Source organism: Chelonoidis abingdonii, chromosome 9, assembly GCF_003597395.2.
Source record: "Chelonoidis abingdonii isolate Lonesome George chromosome 9, CheloAbing_2.0, whole genome shotgun sequence".
Taxonomy (NCBI): domain Eukaryota; kingdom Metazoa; phylum Chordata; order Testudines; family Testudinidae; genus Chelonoidis; species Chelonoidis abingdonii.
In genome coordinates, this window is record NC_133777.1 from 42,697,119 (window position 1) to 42,719,484 (window position 22,366).

The 22,366-nt window shown below is 40.7% G+C and overlaps 1 protein-coding gene across 6 annotated transcripts in view; it reads left to right on the forward strand.

Annotated features, from left to right (window-relative positions):
• CSNK1G1 (casein kinase 1 gamma 1) overlaps nucleotides 1–22,366 on the forward strand; it is a 299,618-nt gene that overhangs the window by 117,244 nt on the left and 160,008 nt on the right. For all 6 annotated transcript variants that reach the window (XR_012656528.1, XM_075069449.1, XM_075069450.1 and 3 more), the window contains exon 3: nucleotides 16,435–16,475. Coding sequence is in view for 5 of the 6 variants with exons in the window: in XM_075069449.1 (XP_074925550.1) it covers nucleotides 16,435–16,475 (41 nt within the window). In the remaining variant the exon portion in view is untranslated. The remainder of the gene's footprint in view (nucleotides 1–16,434; nucleotides 16,476–22,366) is intronic.

Consider the following 22,366-nt stretch of genomic DNA (forward strand, 5'->3'; position numbering starts at 1 on the left):
GTCTTTGGCGGCATTTCAGCGGCGGGGGAGTCCGCTCTGGGGCTTTGGCAGCATTTCGGCAGTGGGAGATCCTTTGGTGCTGCAGAAGACCCGGAGCAGACCCCCCACCAATGAAGTGCCACCGAAGCCCTGGACTACCGCCGGGTATTCAAATCAGGCCCTGCCATTCATAAAGCTGGCCCTGGTGCTGGGGGGTGCTCACTGCTCAACCCCTAGCTCTGCCACAGGCCCTGCCCCCACTCCACTCCACCGCTTCCCACCCTCTCCTCTGATGCTGCCGTGCCCTTGCTCCTTCCCCTCCCCCCCACCCCCCCCCGAGCCTCCTGCATGCCACAAAATAGCTGATTAGTAGTTGCGAGGAGGGATGTGGAGGCGCTGATTGGCGGGGCTGCCGGTGGGCAGGAGGTACTGGGAGTAGGGGGTGTGGGAGCTGCTGATATATTACTGTGGCTCTTTGGCAACGTACATCGATAAATTCTGGCTCCTTTTCAGGCTCAGGTTGGCCACCCTTGTTCTATATCAACTGACATGTTGTACTTCACTGCTGTTTCAGCAATGGGGCACCCCTCAGATAGACCAGTTTATTGTAGCCGGGAACAAGAAATGTACACAGTTCTGCTCCAGAGGCAGGCTGGTTCACCAGTCCTTATGGGGATGCTTTCTTGTTCACTGATTATGGGGTCTTCTGTATTCATTCCCACCAATTACTCTAATATCCAAAGTTCTGTTTTAGATAAAGAAAGACAAGGCCAAGGTTATTCTAATAGTCCCAAGCTGGTCCAGACAGACATGGTTCCCTTACATCATTCAGTTGGCTACCTGCTCACCGCTCACTCTGCAGACTGCCCCTTATCTTCTCTCCCAAGAAAACGGGAAGATTCTTCACCCGAATCTGAATTCTTCACCTCAAAGCATGGCTGTCCATTGGTTTGCAGGATTAGAACCAACCTGTTCGGAGACAGTGAAGAGAATACTACTTCACAGCATAAAACAGTCTACACACTACACTTACTTGCAAATGGACAAGTTTCAGCTACTGCTGTAACCTTAGACACATTCCACCAACATTCTCATTGCTGTCAGATGTACTGGACTACATCCTAGTATTGAAAAGCTCGAGACTGTCTTTTGAGCTCCATTAGAGTCTATCTGGCACCCATCACGGCTTTCCACTCCCCAATAGAGCGTTTTTCCATATTTGCTCACCCAATGGCAGTGAGGTTCCTAAAGGGAACTGGAAGTTTCTTTCCACAAGTCAAGTGGTCTATCCCAACTTGAGACCTCAGTTTGGTTCTTAAATGCCTTATAAGACCACTGTTTGAGCCAATGGCTACCTACCCACGCCTCCATTTATCAATGAAGAGAGCATTCCTGGTTGTGATGTCTGCTTGATGAGTTGAGGAAGTAGAGGCTGTCATGGCATCCCTTACCCTGCCTTCACCATATTTTTCAAAGACAAAGTCAGGTTATGACAGCACTCAAAAAATATCTTCAGAGTTCCTTATTAAACCACCCTTATATTTTTCTGTCTTTACCCTAAACCTTAACTGGTAAGGAAGAGATGCTGCTTTATAGACTATGGCAGGAGGGCTCTGACCTTTTGCTTTGGCAGGACTAAATCTTTTAGAAAGTCTTCCAAGCTGTTTCTCTGTGCATCTGTGTTCTAGTACACATTGACTTTTATTCAAGGAGATGTTTTGTCATTGTTATTTAACTAATCCATACACTCAACAAATATTACTTCCTGGACAAATATATGTAATGTATCATAAACTAGATACTGAATTGGAGAGTACGCATATAAAATTTGTGGGTTACTCCAAGCTGGGAGAGATTACAAGCATTGTGTTAGATAGAATTAGAATTCAGAATGACCTTGACAAAATGGAGAATTGATCAGCAGTCAATAAGATGAAATTCAATAAAGTGCAAAGTACTCCACTTAGAAAGGAAAATCAAATGCACACCTTTCAAATGGGGAATAACTGACTCCGTGGCAGTGCTGCTGAAAAGGATCTAGGGGTTACAGTGAGTCACTAATTGAATATAAGCCAACAATGTGCTACAGTTGTGAAAAATGCTAATATCATTCTGGGGTGTTGTAATGATGCGGTTCTGGCGGGACGCAACTGAGAGTGCCAATTCAGGACTTAAAACAGGGCAGTTACAGCCCAAGTCTAGGGTTTTTCCACCTCTAAGGCAAACCAGACCAGCCAGACAAAGAGGACTTTGGTCTCACCCCACTGGCTAACCACAAGTCACGCAAGCAAATCTCTTAGACACTCCAGTTTCCCAGTATCACCACCAGTGCCACTCGTCCTGGGGATGAATGGTTATGAAAACTAACACCCCAATAAAAGAGAGGTTCTCTCAAACCCAAAGAATCAAGCCCCAGACCCAGGTCAATATACAAATCAGATCTTACCCACAAATCACTCTGTTGCCAATCCTTTAGAATCTAAAATCTAAAGGCTTATTCATAAAAGGAAAAAGATATAGATGAGAGCTAGAATTGGTTAAATGGAATCAATTACACACAGTAATGGCAAAGTTCTTGCTTCAGGCTTGTAGCAGTGATGGAGTAAACTGCAGTTGAAATCAAGTCTCTGGAGTACATCCCCTGCTGGGATGGGTCATTCGGTCCTTTGTTTAGAGTGTCAGTTTGTAACAAAGTCCCTCCAGAGGTAAGAAGCAAGATTGAAGACCAGATGGAGATGAGGCATCAGCCTTTTATAGTCTTTTCCAGGTGTAAGAACACTTCTTTGTTCTTACTGTGAAAAATTACAGCAAAATGGAGTCTGGGGTCACATGGGCAAGTTCCTGCATGCTTTGCTGAGTTGCAGGGCGTAGCTTCCTTCTCTGAATGAGTCAGTTGTATAGCTGATGGTCCTTAATGGGCCATCAAACAGTCTAGGCAGAGCTAACATCAACTTGTCTGGGATGTTACCCAGAAGCACGGCACATATTTGAAATATAGACAGTATAGAGCCAATACTCATAACTTCAACTACCAAATGATACATACGTATAGACAGCGTAATCATAACCAGCAACCCATAACCTGGTCTTAGACACCTTATATGATCCCCTTTACATAAGATTTGGTGTCACTACAGGACCTTGGTTGCTACCATGTTCTATATGGTCCCAGATTATATCATTAATGTTACAGGTGTATTAACAGGAGTGCAATATATGTAAAACACAGGAGGTAATTGCACTGCTCTACTCAGCATTGGTGAGGCCTCAGGTGGAGTACTCTGTCCAGTTCTGGGAACCATGCTTTAGGAAAGATATGGATGAATTGGAAAGTCCAGAAGAGAGCAACAAAAATAAGAGATTAAGAAAACATGACCTCTGAGGAAAGGTTTATAACCCTACAACAACAAAAAAACATATTGTATATTCTTGAGAAAAGAAGACTGGGGGAGGGGGCGAGGAGAGACTCTCTAAGTCTTCAAATATGTTAGAGGCTGTTATATAGAAGATGATCAGTTGTTCTCCATGGCTGCTGGCACTAGGACAAAAAGTAATGGGCTTAAGCCTTAAACTGTGGCAGGGGAAATCCAGATTAAATATAGTTTAACTATAATGATAGTTATTCTCTGGAATAGGCTTTAGAATCCCCATTAGTGGAGGTTTTCAGAACAAGTTGAACAAATACCGGTCAGGGATGGTCTAGGTTTACTTGGCCCTACATCAGCACAGGGGGCTGGACTTGATGACTTCACAAGGCCCCTTCCAGTGCTACGTTCGTGTGATTGTAAATTGAGCCCAAGGATTAAACCAACTTTTTTTTTGTTCTAGAACATGTTTGTGGAATGTCTTAACTAGCATTTATCAATGTGTTGATTTTAGCTCATTTAATTGGCAATTAAACAGTTAAAACAGGACGAGAAACTCTAAACTAGGCATGTCTTTAGATACCTGGGTCCTAGTCTCAGTTTGTGTAACCTCTCATTCTGAGATGATACCCACAGAATTAACATCAATGAGAAGGGTGTCTTGAACTCCAGTTCCCAACCCTCTGCAGTTTTCCCTAGACTGAAGGGTATTTTGATGCAGGAATATCCATTTTGTCTTTGTCCCATCTGGACTAGTTCTGTGGCATGCTGATGTGAGATATTGTGATACTCACGTGCTAATGGAAGGCTGATGGATTTTGGAATTAAGCCTGGGTCAAGCTGCTAAACAAAACAGATGGGAAATTTTGGATTTCCAATAGCTCGTAACTTGCTCAAATCTGAACCAATTTTGGTGGGGCTGTCAAAGACGCTGTTCCAAAACTCAGGACCATTCTTTGACCAAATTTTAAGTTTCTGCTGCTAGCCTTGGAGGTATGAGAGCTCTTTTTAAAACATATATAATGGCAACCGAATTATAAGGGCTGCTTCTGTTTCTTGTATAATATCTTAAACTAATTGTTGGGTCACATGTCAGACTGAACAGCACTACCAGCTTGCATAGCTTGCTGTCACTTTAAATTGCAGCTTGTAAGAGGTTAAACTACCATGAAAATGTGGAGTGGGATAGATCAGCTAGCTGGCTGTTATTCCTATAATAAAAAAAAATAGACAAAAGTCTGGAACATCTGCAGGGTCCAAACTAGAGGTCACTACTTGCAGATGCATCTGCTTTAGAAATGACAGCAAATGCGGCAATGCTAAATTGAAACTATTAAGCACTAAAGATTTGAAGAAAGAATATTTGTTCACAGCTGGAGAGAGGTATGGCTGTAACTCTGTTAGGAGTGTGCAGTGCACAACATATCCATAGTTATTCACTTGGAAAAACTTCTTAATGCTGCTAGCTTATTAATGAAATGGGTTTTCATTTTAAAATTTTATAGCTCATTTTGTGAAAACAATCCAAACCGGAATCAAGCATAAACTGGTGCAGTGCCGTGTCCCAACAGCCTTGTCTCCTCTTATAAGGTGTGCCAGTAGAGCTATACCAGCAGCTTCCTTAGTAAAGGCACAGCTTATGCCGGCAAAAAAGTTCTTTTGGCCAGTATAGCTTAAACAAATTACTAGAAGTAATTTATCCTGACAAAAATGAGCACCCACAAATTTCACTGACATTAGTGGGAGTGACAGGTGTGCACGGTACTTCTGAAAATCAAATCCCTTTTTATTTGGGTGCCTAAATACAGCGTTAAGAACCTATGTTTCGTGTGTGTTTGGATCTCTGTCCAAATGCTAAATCATTGTGCCTAAGGATGCCCTTGAGAGAGGTTTTAAAAATAAACTGTAGGGTTGTAAAACATAAACATCAAAACAGCAACCAGGCATCATGTTAGAAAATTTTGGTCATTTTCTTCACTGCAGATAATGTGAATGAGAGTCCCACACTTGAGCAATTCTTTTTAGTTGATAAATCTGAGGTACTGTCCCAGATTAAGGTGTCAATAGCAGAGGTTTTGGAACAAACTGATAAATTAAGTCACCAGGACCAGCTGGTATTCACCCAAGAGTTCTGAAGAAACTCAAACATGAAATTGCTGAACTACTAACTGTGGTTTTTTAACCGATCACTTAAATTGGCCGTTCTGTTAGATGACTGGAGGATAGCTAATGTAACAGATTTTTAGAAAACGCTCCAGAGGTAATACTGGCAATTATAGGCCAGTAAACCTAACTTCAGTGCCAGGCAAATTGGTTGGAACTGTAGTAAAGAATAGAATTATCAGATACACAAATAAACGCAATCGGTTGGAAAAGTCAACACTGCTTTTGAAAAGGGAAATTATGCCTCAATCTATTATCTTTGTGGGAATCGACAAGCTTGTGTACAAGGGTGATCCAGTGGACATAATTAACTTGGATTTTCAGAAAGCCTTTGACAAAGTCCCTCGTCAAAGACTCTTAAGCAAAGTAAGCGGTCACGGGATAGAAGGGACAGTCCTGTTATGGATCAATAACTGTTTAAAAACTAGGAAATGAAGAATAGGAATAAATGGCCAGTTTTCAGTGAAGAAAGGTAAGTATCAGGGTCCCACAAGGATCTTTGGGACCTCTGGCAAAATTTGCAGGTAATACAAAATTACTCAAGCTAGTTAAGTCCAACACTGACTGCAAAGAGTTACAAAGGCTTCTGAAAAAACTGGGTGACTAGGCAACAAAATGGCAGATGCATTCAAAGTATTGCATATTGGAAAACATACAACTAACTATACTTACAAAATGATAGGGTCAAAATTAGCTGCTACCACTCAAGGGGATGTTGTGAAGGCCAAAAGTATAACTGGGTTCAAATAAGAATTTGATAAATTCATTGTCGATAATTCCATCAATTAGCCAATATGGTCAGGAATGCAACGCCATGCTCTGGGTGTCCCTAAACTTCTGACTGCCAGAATCGGGAAATAGACGACAGGATGGATCACTCAATTTCCTGGTTCTGTTCATTCCCTCTGAAGCATCTTACACTGGTCACTGTCAGAAGGTAGGATATGGGACTAGAAGGACCATTGGTCTGATCTGGTGTAGCCATTTTTATATTATATTCCAATACAATATTTAAGTATCTGTCTGACTGTTAGTTTAACAGATCTGCAATGAAAAATTTGACTCCAAGTTGCTTTCTCTCCATGAGAATTGTAGGGCATCCACATGTACTCTCTGCGCATCTTCAAAAAGACTTGAGCTCTACCTTGATTATGCATCATTTCAAAACAACTCTGGAACTCATGACATTTTACAAGTGGGATTACCCACTATAACTCTTTAGCTTTTTCTTCCCATTCCAGTCAGAGTTTATGGTGACTTCAGAATTTTCTGATAATTTCTAAGACAATGAGAAGGCTAGGAGAAGTTAGTCCTACACCGTGACCTCAAATACTTTTTACTGGTGTTGAGTATTTGTATTGCTCTAACCCCAGAGGGCCCACTCACGTTAGGACCGACAGTTTCAGGTACTATCCAAACATGTAAAGACACTGTCTCTACCCAAAGAGTTTATAGTGTAAATCTGTCTCTCGAACTTCTTAAATTCTGAGCTGCAGTTGTTGCTGTTTACTTCCAACTTAGCCACACAGTGTATTTGTACAGTAGTTGTAGTGTTCAGACTATGGACATCAATAACTAATTTTTATTAAATATTAAAACTTACTACTTTGCAAAAAGTAAAGAAATCAATTCATCTATAACTATTATCCTAATTGTATTTTTCAGTCTGGTGTTTTCAGTCCAAGTCTCTCTGAGATGCCTAATGGCTTTATTCTAACAGTTCCTTCCTGTCAAGCTCTTCAATTGCATCCTGAAATGATCTGATTTAGGTAGCAATTCAGTCAGTCTTTAGAGGGAAAACTTGTCTCTCTTCTTAGTTTTTAGCATCTCCTGCAGTACTGTTCTGCCAGCCCTGAGAAAATGAAAATGGAGCAATTTAAATAAAGACTATTTAATTCACTTTTAAAAATAATCATTGTTTTAAATCAGGACAAGGATTTGTAAAAACTAATTTGAAAAATCTGTGCTACTGCAATTTTAAAATCTACATAACTAAAAATGTATACATCATTTTTTAAATGCCACTATTGAGAGATTATATTAATTTTACAAAACTGCTATAGGCATAAACCAAAATATTGAAAATGAAAGCACTGATCCTATGAACACTTGAACAGATATATAACTTTATTCACATGATCCACTGACTAAGCACATTGGGTGGATCCATTGAAATGTTAAGCATGTGGATAAGTGTTTGCAGTATCAGGAGCTAAAACTTCATTATTCTTTATTTATTAATGTTATACATTAACTTCCAGATGCTCAGGAAAGCAGGGTGCTGAGGTTCCTCTAGGGATGCTGTTCCAGGATATTGCTGTACAGCCTCAAGCTTTTAGATAAACATCTGCCTGATAGAAGTCAGGTCTGAAAACTCTTTGCTGGAAGTGAGATGGTGCTTTCTATTCATTTCTGCTCTGCCCCTCTGTTTCCTGGGTGTTGTGAGGGGTGACTTTTTACTACTATCTACCCTTTTCTCAAGTTTCTTTGTGTGTGGAGTGAGTTTACTATTCTACCCATTGCCTAGCTTGTTTCTTTGTGTTCTTATTCACCATGAATAGAACATAAGAAAGGTCTCACCCAATATGGCCAAAGAGCCATCTAACCCAGTATTCTGTCTTCTGACAGTGGCCAATGCCAGGTGCCCAGAGGGAATCAACAGAACAGGTAATCAAGTGATCCATCTGCCACCCATTCCCAGCTTCTGACAGAGGCTAGGGACAGCCATTGATGGACCTTGTGACGTTGCACTCTATACATTTTATGGAAATATGCTTATGAGTGTGACTGTGATGTAACTGGATTATGCTTTATGCGAAAGGTCTCTTGTATCATAACAGGTTATAAACTACTGAATATATTCCTCCTATTTGTATGCATGTATCATTCTTATCTGCAGCTAGAAATAAGAAGTATAACTCTGAGGTCCTATTGTAATTATGCAAAGTGTGGGCCATTAATGGTGGTTTAGAATCTTGATGTCTCCCATTGACTAGGACAATTGGTTGTAAATGGTTTATTTACCTGCAAGCCTCCCTGTCTACATGTGGGCCAGCCCAGGAAGAATGGAGCCTATGGGTCTTACAGTGTTGTGACCATATCACATGATACTGAAATCTATCTTAATCCTTGTACTTTTCCATTGATGAGGCAGGGGTGCGACAAGAACAGACAAAAGATTTCCACCTTGTGCCAAAGCTATAAAAGGGGGTTGAGCAGGACAAAAGGGGCTGCTAGTCATGAGAAGACCCCTGCTTACCACCTGAGATGTCTGCTGGAACTTACAAGGACTGTATCAGTGGAAAGGATTGGGCCCAGACTAGGAAGGAGTCTAGTCTGTGAAAGAAGCTTATTGGAACATCTCTGAGGGTGTGATATTACCTGTAATCAGTTTCTTAATGTATTAGTCTTATTCTTGTGTGTTTTTGCTTTATTTTGCTTGGTGACTTACTTTGTTCTGTCTTTTATTACTTGAAACCACTTAAATCCTACTTTTTATACTTACTAATTTAAAAAAGTGATTTTATTAAACCCAGAGTAAGTGATTAATACCTGGGGGAGCAGACAACTGTACATATCTCTCTATCAGTGTTATAGAGGGCGAACAATTTATGAGTTTACCTGTATAAGCTTTATACAGAGTAAAACGGATTTGTTTGGGGTTTGGATCCCATTGGGAACTGGGTGTCTGGGTGCTGGAGGCAGGTAACTTGCTTAATGAAAGTCTGCAGCTTTGGGGCCTGTCCCAGACCCTTGGTCTGTGTTGTAGCAGGCTAGTGTGTCTGGCTCAACAAGGCAGGGTTCTGGAGTCCCAAGCTGGCAGGGAAAACAAGCTCAGAGGTAATTTCAGCACATCAGGCGACAGTCCCAAGAGGATCTTTGTGACCAAACCCGTCACAGATCCATCCTTCAAGAACTTATCTAGTTCTTTTTTGAACCCTGTTATAGTCTTGGCATTCAGCATCCTCTGGCAAAGAGTTCCACAGGTTGACTGTGCATGTTGTGAAGCAATATTTCCTATTGTTTGTTTTTAAACCTGCTGCCTATTAATTTCATTTGGTGACCCCTAGTTTTTGTGTTATGAAAAGGAGTAAATAATACTTATTTACTTTCTCCACACCACTCATGATTTTATAGACCTCTATCATATCCCCCCTTAGTTGTCTCTTTTCCAAGCTGAGAAGTCCCAATCTTTTTAATCTTTCCTCATATGGAAGCTGTTCTATACTCCTAATCATTTTTGTTGTCCTTTTCTGAACCTTTTCCAATTCCAATATGTCTTTTTTGAGATGGGGTGATCAGAAGGCACACAATATTCAAAATGTGGGTGTACCATGGATTTATATAGTGTCATTATAATATTTACTGTCTTATTATCTAGCCCTTTCCTAATAGTTCCTAACACTGTTAACTTTTTTGACTGCTGCTGCACATCAAGCGGATTTTTTCAGAGAACTATCCACAATGACACTGAGATCTGTCTTGAGTGGTAGCAGCTAATTTAGACCCCCATCATTTTGTATGTATTGTTGGGATTGTTTTCCAGCATGCATTACTTTGCATTTATCAACATTGAGTTTCATCTGCCATTTTGTTGCCCAGACAGCCAGTTTTGTGAGAGCCCTTTGTAGCTCTTTGCAGTCTGCTTTAGATTTAACTATCTTGAATAATTTTGTATCATCTGCAGATTTTACCACCTCACTGTTTACCCCTTTTTCCAGGTCGTGTGTGTGTGTGTGTGTGTGTGTGTGTGTGTGTGTGTGTGTATATATATATATATGTTGAATGGTACTAGACCCAGTACAGACCCTTGGGGGACACCACTATTTACCTCCCCATTCTGAAAACTAACCTTTTATTCCTCTCTTTTGTTTTCTGTCTTTGAACCAGTTAGCAGTCCATGAGAGACCCTTCCCTCTTACCTATGACAGCTTACTTGGCTTAAGAGCCTTTGGTGAGGGTCCTTGTCAAAGGCTTTCTAAAAGTCTACGCACACTATCTAGTAGATGTAATAGCTTCAATGTCTGCCTCAGTTGCATGCTACAAAGATTTGAAATGTGTGAAAGATGACTGAAATGGAGAGCATACCTGTGCTGCTTTGCATGTTACACCATAAATGGACTATTATAATGGTTTGAACCTATAAAACCTTTAAAAATCATGCTGTATTGTGTCACTTCACAAAGGTCTCCTCAGTGGTTGCCCAGATGAGACAAAACGGCCACACCGTCTGTCCATATGTGGACGGCTGGCTGCTGATGAGCAGATCCAACAAGGAGGTCTAGTTGGTGACACTATTCTTGCTTTGTCTTCTGGAATTGTTGGATGTCTGTGTAAACAGTGAAAAGTCCCATGTGACTCCAGTGAAAACCATAGACTTTATAGGAGCAACCCTGGACTCAACGTCAGTGAAGACCTACTTAGAGTGAGGGCCATGAACTTAAGAGAACTTACCATCTGACCATCGACCATAGTTAGGGTCTGTCTTTCCTTAATGAGACTGCATGACTGCCTGTGCCTATGTAGTGCCATTAATAGAATCATAGGACTGGCAAGAACATCAAGAGGTCATCTAGGTCCAGGCTCCTGCACTCATGGCAGGTCTCAGTATTATCTAGACTATCCCTGACAGGTTTATCTAACTTGTGCTTTAAAACTTCCAGTGATGGGGATTTCATGATGTCCCTGGACAATTTATTCCAGTTCTAAATGACCCTGACAGTGAAGAAGTTGTTCCTAATGTCCAGCCTAAACCACCCTTGGTGCAATTTAAGCCCATTGCTTCTTGTTCTATCCTCAAAGGTTAAGGAGAATATTTTTTTTTCTCCTTCCTCCCTGTAAAAAGCTTTTTATGTACTTGAAAACAGTTATGACCACTCTCAATCTTCTCTTTTCCAGAGTAAACAAACCCATTTTTAAAATTTTCTCTCATAGGTCCATTTTCTAGACCTTTTAATCATTTGTATTGCTCTTCTCAGGACTTTCTCCAGTTTGTCCACGTCTTTCCTGAAATGTGGAACCGAGAACTGGACACAGTACTCCAGCTGAGGCCTGATCAGTGCAGAGTAGAGTGGAAGAATTACTTCTCGCATCTTGCTTACAACACTCCTGCTAATACATCTCAGAATGATGTTTGCTTTTTTTGAAACAGTGTTACACTGTTGACTCATATTTAGCTTGTAATCCACTATGACCCCAGATCCCTTTTTGCAGTACTTGTTTCTAGGCATTCATTTCCCATTTTGTCTGTGTGCAACTGATTGTTCCTTCCTAAGTGGAGTACTTTCCATTTGTCCTTATTGAATTTCATCCTGTTTTCTTCAGACCATTTCTCCAGTTTGTCTAGATCATTTTAAATTTTAATCCTATCCTCCAAAGTACTTGCAAGCCTTACCAGCTTGGTATCATCCACAAACTTATAAGTTTGCCATTATCTAAATCACTGACGAAGATATTTAGCAGAGCCAGGCTTCATCTCCGTTGCATGCAGGTCTGACTCCAGTCTCATCAGACAGAGACAACATGAATACCAAGATGATAGTCCTTTTCAAGGTCACAGTTTCCCTGGTATGGTGGATGTGGGCACAAGAGTCCCTTTCCTTCCACCCCCACCCGATATGACCATTATTACAGATGCATCTCTTGTATGTCGGCTTCCCATCCTGGACAGTCACACTGCACAAACACGTGGTCTCCTGGGGAGACCGGGATGCATATTAATCTCCTGGAGCTGAGGGCAGTCCACCTAGAGTGTTGTGCATTGCTTCCATTTATACAGTTTCATCATATCCATATAATGTCAGACAACATGACAACCGTATTTTACATAAAACCAAGGTGGTGCAAAATCACCTTCTCTCTGTATAGAGGCAGTCAAGTCATGGAAGTGGTGCATCTGCAAGTGCATCACACTCTCAGTGCTATACCTACCAGCTACACAGAATTCTGTGGCAGACAATTTCAGCAGGCACCTCTCCACAGACCATGAGCGGGAGATATGCAATTCTGTCCTGAATGACTTCTTTGCCCAGTGGGGAACACTATCTTGGGACCTGTTCACTTTTCAGATGAACAAGAAATTCAACCAATACTGCTCTAAAGCAGCATTAGGTTCAAGATTCCAAGGGCAATGCCCTTCTGTTATCCTGGACAGAACACCTGAGGCACTCCTTTCCTCCAATCCCCCTGCTACCTCAGGTTCTGTGAAAAGTTTGTCACAAACAGGACGAAATTTCTAACATTTTCATTGCACCCAACTGGCCCAGACAATTCCTGTTTCTGGACTCCTCTGCATGTCAACCCATCCTCCCACTATTATCCAGCCTCTTCTGGGTCAGAAGAGAGTGCCACCTAGACCTTCATCTTGTGGCCTGATATTCAGATGGGTGTCAGACCTAGAGCTTTCATGTTTAGAAGCCATTCAGACTATTCTCCATTACAGCAGAAAAGTGTCCACTTGAAAATGCTGTCTAGATAAAGTGTTACACTTATTTATTTGGATGCAACAAAATCGGTTATCCCCAGAATCAGTAGGTATCTTGCTATTTTAGACTGTCACCAGGACCTCAGGACTTTCCATCAGCTTGCTGCAGGGTCTGCCTCCTCCAACAGAATCCTCTGTCTTTACTCACTCTACCACAATTTGATTCCCAAAAAGTCTTGTTAGAACCTTCATACCAGTGGTGAAACCCACACTGCAATAGGACCTCAACCTGATACTCTCAGTACTTACTGGACTACCCTGGGAACTGATAGCCCATGTTCCATGTTGGATCTATACGTGAAGATTGTCTTTTTAGTCGCCATCGCTTTAGCCAGATGCATGAGTGAACTGGGAGCACTCATGGGTGACCTGCCATACACCATATTTTATGAGATTTCTCTTTGTGTGTGTCTACACTGCAATGAAACACCAACGGCTGGTCCATATCAGCTGACTTGGGCTTCAGGCGCTATAAAATTGCAATGTACATATTCAGGCTCAGGCTGGAGCCCAGGCTCTGGAACTTTGTGGTTCCTGTGGCACTGAACAATGTGGCTTTTTAATGGATTGAGACTTACAGCTGTATGCATCTTATTAGTAAAATCCAGCTTCTGGAAAATGTTTGACCAATGCACGTTACTCAGTGCGGCATCTGTCAGTTAGGCATCCCAGGTGGAAGCCCTGACAAGCAGCACCTTTAGCTTAGTAGTACATTTTAGCACCTTTTGTCACTGTCAGCTTAGGCAGCTGGGCTGCTGCATTTTAGTTATAGAATTGTTCTCGTTCTCAGATGGAGTGTGGGTAGCTGGCATTCCTCCAGATATGATAGCACATTTGGATGGCCTGCTATGCACAACTTTCAGCTGACTCCAAGCATGTCATGAACTGGTGACAAATTTAATATGCTCCCCAGGTTTTGAGATCCTGAGAACACTGATTTTTACTTTTATGCAGTAGTACATGTCCCTATTTTCCTTCATTACCTGCCAGTGAATAATAGTTCAGCTTTGGGGCAGTTCAATAGTATTTCCATTTTGCAGCCATCAGAGTTCTGTTGATCTTTCCAGATTCTAAGGATAGTCTTTGTGTTAACGTATAGAAAATACGTCTGTGCAAATGCTGTGCCAGTGCAGTGCAGTAGAAGTAAAAGCAGTATGCCTGTCACGTTATTAGGTAGGTGTACCTCCATCATAGGCCTCAGCATTGAAAACCAGTAAAGTGACTGCCTGTAATTTCTAGCCCGATTCATGTTCCTGGAGGAAACTTAATTCTGAAAGCTGTAAGATTTAGTAGCTTCTCTTGGTTTCTTGTGATGCAAATACATTTGTAACAAACTGTAGAAAGATGCCTCACACATCTTTTGGGTGTGGTACAAATAAAGGATAAAATGCTTAGGGGACATCACTGAATATATGTATTGAACATGAATGCTACACAGACAATATATCAGTCAGTGTATGTAGAGAGCTGCAAAACTTTGGTACCTTGCTAATTAGTGAAGGGTGGATTTATTTAAATCACCAACTTTAATGAGGTTTTCTGCTTGCTGATTTAAATCTATTTAAAAAATTGACTTGAATTGTGCTTAGAGTAGAAATACTATCTTTCTAAAGAGGTTGATTTGCAGTGATGGGTAACTATTGAAACATGTTGATTTTCAATTTAAGGCTTGTGTGCACTGTGGCACAGTGCAGACTACGGGGCTGTGAATTGCAGAGCATGTCAAAAAGTTGCACTCAAACTGCCCTGTGTGGACACTGCTGGTGCAAACTAAAAGGTGCCCAGTTATGTTAATGTAATCCTCTATGTTAACACGGAGTAGGTGCCTTTTAGTTGCGTCAGAGCATCCACATGGGGCAGTTAAAGTGCAACTCTTTGCTATTCATATCACCATAATCTGCACTGCGGTGCAGAGTAAATGTAGCCAAAATAGTCTTTACACTAAATTTTGTGCTGTTCTTTGCTAATCAGGAGAACACTGTCTTTACAAATGTGTTTAGGCAATTACCGAATATACTCATTCATAAGCTGAATATTCTTGGTAAAAAAGTGAAGCATCAAAGAGCACGGGTCAGCTTATCAAGGGGTCTACACCAAAATATGATGATTTTAAGCTCTACGGAACTGTTGAATTGAATATGTAATGCATTGTCATTTTATTTACCTGTAGCATCCACAGGCATGGATGCGGTTCGCTGTTCCCAGCCAATGGGAGCTGCAGGAAGTGGCGGCCAGCATGTCCCTTGGCCCGTGGCTCTTCCTGGAGCTCCTGTTGGCTGGGAATAGCTAACCGTGGCCAGGCCTGCTAGCGGCTTACCCTGATGGCCAGGAGCCAAAGTTTCCCAACCCCTGAAATATAGGGTTGGCTTATGAAAGGGTCATACAGTTTTTGCTGTTGTTACCTATCCATCTTGGGGTGTGGGGGTGGGGTCGGCTTATAAACGAACTGACTAATGAACGGGTATATATGGTAGTTAGATAGCTTAACTGACATTTATTCAGATTCCTAATTATGTTTTTTTATTTTAGAAAACTGACTGATTAATTTTTTACTTGTAATTTGTGTCAAGCTCTGTTTGGATGGAAATTCCAATTCAATTAAATGCACAAAAACAGTATTTATAAAGTTTTTTTATTAGTTAAATAAAACCATTTAAAAAAATTTTTTTTATATATCCGGCATGCTTCTTAGAAAGGTTATCAAAATGTATTAAACAATGGAAGTATTATCTGTAGTTAGTGAATTGAACTTGTTTTTGGTTACCATTCCTTCAAGATTTTAGAATTAGTATATCTCATCGTCTCACACCTACTTGATTCTTAGACTGGAAGAGGAAGACAAGCTTTTCTGTCTTTTCAACTCCCATTGGTTTCTTAACTTTGAATGAGCTAGCTATTGAACTAAACTAGTTGAATAAACTGAAATCAAGAAAATACTCTTTCTGCACTTGCAGAAGAGGCTACTACTTTCAAAAGCTGGTTTAGCACTACAATAAACTCTGGTTCGATAAGCTTAGCCAGTGACTTCTAGCTGTTCAGTGGTTTGACTCTGTTTAAAACGGCAGCAGATGTGTACTGGTTAATATTTGTAATAGATGATCATACGTTTAGGTTGTCATAATCTTCTATTTTAATTTTAAATTGGTTTATTTTCTAAAAAGCCTTTAATTTAAGTAAATCAGATGTAAGTAAAAATCAGATTTAATTTTTTAAAATCAATTTTTATCCGCCATGAATTAGTGCAAGCTGTTTCTAGTCTAGCTTGGTGAGCTATAATACTTACTGTGGATTATTAATAATTATAGTTGTGTTGGGTCTGATTATATTGTCTAAATTGCTCTTTGCACTTACAGTGCACAATGAGACTTTATCATGCATGACTCCTTAGGCTAGGAATATTGTCTGTCATACATGTGATGCTGAAAGTCTTTCTCTTTTTCACAGGCAAAAATCTCTATACCAATGAATATGTAGCGATCAAACTGGTAAGTAGAACCTTAATTTAATGGTTATATTACTTAAAAATATCTTGACAATTGCAAATGTCATGCACAGAAGGCAGCTTTTTCACCCTCCACTTATTTTATACTGAACTCTGTCTGAAGAGAGGTGAGATCATCCTAGGCTAGAGTAATATATTGAATGAGAACAAGACATTTCAATTAGAATAGATTATTAGAGAATTTAAAAATCATAGCTGTGGGACCTTTCTTAAACAGGAATGATGGCATAGGGGATATCATGTAGATCCCAGTGAATGTTGCTAACTGTTTGGGTTATTGCTAATATGTTTAAAGGTGCACTGCCAGAAACACATAATCAACCAGCTATTTTTCTGATTCCATAAAAACTCGAGTTTTATATCTTGAAAATACAAAGGACAACCAAAAAGTCCTCATTTCCCAAAGCAAATTAATAAAAAAAGTAATTTCTATTTTTAATAACCTATTTAAGAAAACACATTTAAACTATTCTAATTCTTTAGTTCTCTGTCTTTATAGTTGATTCCTAGACAATGTCTGAGTAAGCCAGAGTTTATCCATGGCCTGTAAGAAGCTTTCCATTTTGTGTGCAGAGCCCAAGTTACTGATAAGTTGTCAGGCTGCAGCAAAACAGGTTAAAAGGTAGAGACCAAGCTGTGCAGTGCTCCATATTCTTTGTGAGCAGTGATGGAGGAAGCAGGGGAAAATCTCAGCTGAAAAGAGATCTCTTTGGGGGATGGTGCAACTCCAAAACTATGATGTCATACCTTAAACTCATCAAATGACAATGACATGAGTTTGCTAGGGTAGGCATAGCCTTGTCTGCCACGTCTTCTAAGAGCTCGGTTTCCTTCCAGCTTAATCTGAGGCGTACCCAAAATTGAGGACCACAGTGCTCCCTGAATTACTTATACATTCATCCAGACTACCTTATTTATGCATAATCAGGTGGGCAGCTATAGAGGATTTATTACAATGAAAAACCATGAAAAATGGCTGGATTCTCTCCTTTTAGTGGCATGCAATTGATTTTTGGGAATCTGGGTAAAGAGTGCCTGAATGTTTTCACATCCCCACTGTTACGTGCCTGAGGGGAGATGGTGCTCAGTTCATGTTCAATGCCTGTAATACGGAGCATGCGTGATGTGGGTTCTTGGCTTCTCTTCTTTCCCCCAACAGCTGCAGTGAATTCTGACTGCAAAGTTTGTTTAAAGAAGCATAACAAATAGCTGGAATACAACTTTCCTTTTGATCAGTTGCCCCTCTGTGATACAAATAGACATATTGTGGTTAAAACATGGGAGTGAGACAATTTCTCTGACTCCAACTTGGTTAAGGTCTAGAAAGTCTGCCAGAGCCAAGTCATCTATGCCTTGTAAAATAAGAACACATACTATACCAGACTCAGGTGTTTCACAACACTTAAACAGGGAAGAGGTGACAGAGACACGTAACTGGAACGCAACCATTCAGGACCTGCTTTTGGTATTCTTTAACTACAGAAATTTAAACAAAGCTTGAATATATACATTTCAACTTTCATCTGTGTTTCACTTAAAAAAAACACATAACTAATTCAGGTATTTAGAATTTTTAGTCTTGCATTTTATATCAGATAGTCCCTTCATGGGCTTTCCTGCTACTGTGCAGCTGGTAGATATTGCCTACTTGTTAAATATGGTTAGTGTGTCTGCATCCTTAGGAAGCTCCAAACTGTTGCTTGGAGGAGATTGGCCAACTACATGGTTCCAAACCCTCTGTTCTCAAGGCCAGGAAGAGAGAAGTAGAGAGATTTCACTCTCAATTCAGGTAACATCCAAAACTATCTCTTGATTCCTGAGAGGTCTTCAAGTTACTGAAGAATCTTCAGAGGTGTATGCCCTTCTCCCACAGGCAGCATCAAGCAATCTAGTTCAGACATTAGAACAAAGGGCAGAATATGAACTGAATGCCCAGCTTCTCTGAAGGAGAGCTATGCTACTTCTGTGCACAGGCAGCAGCTGAGACGAATTCCACTGACAAGACAATGCTTCCTTTTTTATGGAGGGAAGAAAGGCAGTTCCTGCCCATGAGAACCTAGTGTTTGCAGGGCATGTTGGGCAGGCATACAGTGCATTTGCTTCTTGGGCTGCCCCATCTCTATTGTTGTAGTGTCTGGTTTTAAGAGCATAGCCTGTGCCTCTGTAAATCTTGGACAAACTTGAGAGTAAGTCGAAACTATCTGGTCTTTTTATGAAGACCAGGTAAGCAGTAAAGAGAAATGTCCTTTTGCAATACTTAGTTGACTGTCCATCGTAAGGGAGGCAAGGACACTACTTTCTTGTAAAGCAGTGTAAACCCTCACTGTTTCTACCTCCACCTGCATCTCTTATGATACTGTGACCTAGTTTGGAACCCATAGCTTCCTTTTATTTTTCATTTTGGGGTAAAAACATCAGCGGGACCATTTTGGAGGAATACTTATAGTTGCTCCCAGCCAATATGTGGGCTCTCAACGTAGATGTGATCGTCTTTGTACAGTAAGTTTTTTTTCACTGTTTTGCAAAAGACTTTTCGCAAGACTTCTCCTGTAGTGGATGTTTCTCCTTTTATGCTGTGCAGTTGAAGGTATGACATCCTACTCTATACCAAGAAAGTGTGTATATACTGAGAATTGGGAGTAGATTCTTTAATCAGATTCATCATGGCATCCAAATACCGAGCAGAAAATTACTCAGAGCCTTTTGACAAAACCATGGGAAAGCTTCTGAAGGAAAAAATGCTTCTCGCAAGCAGCCAAAGAAATTCAGTTCTTCTGATGATTTGAAGTGACCCTTCTGTGGCTTTAATGCCTTATGTTATTGGAGAGACCAGTTACAACTCAGAAAACTGATGGATTTGAGAACCTGAAATGCATCTATTTGAATAGACGGTTATCAGGGAAAGAGGGACCAGATTTCTTGTATTCGTGAAGTAGCCTTGAGTGCATAAATGTTTAGTCACTAACTTGTTCAGATAGTTGTACAACTGAAATATTGGCACAAAGGATACCTGCACGAAATAGGGAGAAATGGGGCCAAGAGTGGACAACAATGCTTGGTGAAGACACGGTTAAGAGAATGCTTAAGGTGATGACTGGAGAGCTGCTCTAGAGCTGAATGTCAAATTCATTAATTAGAGAGGAAGCAGGATGTCAAGAATCTTCAAAACACTTTACAAACATTAACATTTCTTTCCATTTTCACAGATGTGGAATCAGACAGAAAAGTTCAGAGCTACTTTCTGAAATTTTTGAAGTGTACAAATGTGTATCTAACTTGCACATGCAGCTAACACACCTCCATTCACTGCACATAGAAATTAAGTGCACCTGAAGCTTTTAGAAAGCTCATGTGGATGGTGTGCCCAGTCTACCTAGAGAGCCTGTCTAAACCAGGATTAGGTCTTGTGGTCTCCTCAGATCATACTGTACAATAAAGATCCAATTTGTAAACTCATTCAGTTGAAGAGGGTACATGAAATAGGCTCCTGCAGCTTTAGCAAAAACAGAAATCCAGCTGTTCTCTGCTTTGTTTTCCATACTAAGCAGGTTTTATGAAGATTGTTTAGCAATAGTATAAATGATCCTCTTCATGGAAAGAAGCCAGTAATATACAAAGGACTCTTAGACTAATAATTATTACAAGTAGTTCTGTCTTATTCACTAGCAGAGGCTTCTACAAGCTTTCTTTTTAAAATTTTCTTTGGCAATGATTCAGCTGAACTAAAGTCCTAAGTGACTTTTCTGTCCTTGAAAATAACTTGAAGGTTGACAGGGAAATAAAATAGTTGTGTGATCAGCATATTCTTCTGAAGAAGTTTGCCTTAGTCTTTTCTTTTTGCCTGCATCATTGGGATCAAGTCAAAGGAGAGAATTCTGTGTAAGATCTCCTACTGCTCTGACTGTTCTTAGGCTTTGGCTACACTGGCACTTTACAGCGCTGCAACTGGGGTGTGAAAAAACACCCTCCTGAGCGCTGCAAGATGCAGCGCTGTAAAGTGTCAGTGTAATCAGGGCGGCAGCGCTGGGAACGCGGCTCCCAGCGCTGCACACTATACCCGTAAGGGATGTGGTTTACAAGCAGCGCTGGGAGAGCTCTCTCCCAGCGCTGCGGCTTTGACTACACTCACACTTCAAAGCGCTGCCGTGGCAGCGCTCCGAAATGTCTAATGTAGCCAAGCCCTCAGAATCCTCTCTAGAATCCGAGAGTCAGTGCTGCAGTTCTGCCTGTATTTTTTATCCCTCCAAAGCCCCCTGTAAGGGAATCTTAGAATTCCTCTTAAATCTAAATGGGAAGCAAGTTTAGGAATCATGGTATTATCTCTGATATCTTAAAACCAGCATTCCCTGATCTGATCTGTAGAGAGTTACCTTTGTGGGTGTTGGACTGACAAAACTAAGAATCTGTGTAGATGTTGTCATGCATCTTCTGATTTTTTTTCTTTTGCATCTTTCTCTACCAGTTGAAACCATCCTGCCCCATTCCTCTCTGCATAAACACTTTGTTACAAAATTTACTTCCACCACTTATAGGAGGTAGTCTGGTTAGTGGGTCTACTGGATGGGTAGATTTCTCTTCCAGTTCTGTGTCACAACCAGACTCCAACTTGAAAATGAGGGGCTTATGAAGCAAAGTAGTAGCCTACTTTTGTTCCATGCATGGGCTGAATCGCCTTGATAATGGTATTCCACCTGTCTCTTTCTAGACGTTTAATAATGGCTTAATCTCTGGATATTTGAGCAATAGAGATTTCAGCCCAAGGCAGGTGTTTTCTGCTAGGGAACAAAGAGGCTTGATTGGGTTTTGAACAGCTTGTAGGCAATTCAAATTCCAGTCAAGGTCTTTCTACTAATTGGAGGGGAGGCCTTAACCTGTAGTTCTTACTCAGTGGAAGTCTATGGGCATTGGGGCCTAGAAAACTTGCAAGGCAGGACATGGTTTGAAAATGAGACTAGAGACTGAATTATTTGTTCAGGTCTGCCATTCCAGTCAGAGCTCAGCATATTGCATCAGTGTGGGGGAAACTTGTACAACTATTGCCTGCACTCAGTACCTTCTGTGAATGCCTAGAAGTCTTAACTCAGTGGGGCTGCCGTTCAGCATCTTTTAATCAACATAAAGTTACTTATAGATAGCAACTGGTTTCTTTACAGACAGACTTCGGGGGGAGAGATAGCTCAGTGGTTTGAACATTGGTCTGCTAAACGCAGGGTTGTGAGTTCAGTCCTTGAGGGGGTCACTTAGAGATCTGGAGCAAAATCAGTACTTGGTCCTGCTAGTGAAGGCAGTGGTCTGAACTCAATGACCTGTCAAGGTCCCTTCCAGCTCTGTGAGATAGGTATTAAACTTCTGCTAAGGTCTAGGTTGATTTACCTTTCCCATAATTTTAAAACTGAATTTCAAAAGAGACTAGGTAGATCTTTGTCTGATTGGATTCCTTGTCAAGTTATGAACCAGTTCAAAAAGTTGAGTGTAGGAAATGCTAGCTTTTTTTCCATATGTAAGAAATATATGCCACCTCTTTCCATCTCCCCCATTCCCGCTGGGATTCTTTGTGTTCTGTATTAACCTTCTTTCTTGAAGGCCCTTGACCCATTAACAATCCTACCATGGCCATAGATCCCTCTCCACTTTCATTACTACTGCAGTGTCAACACTGGATATCAGCAATAGGTTAATGCACTAATAGCTGAACCATATTCAGTCATTGGTTTTCAGATGCAGGGTGGATTTGATTTAAGTTAATTTGATTTAAATCACTAGTTAGGAAGACTCGATTTAATCATGGATTTCTACATAAAAGTGCATTCTTGTTGGTTGTTATAATGTTAATACATATTCTTCACAACTCAGAGATGTAGGTTTCATTTTCAG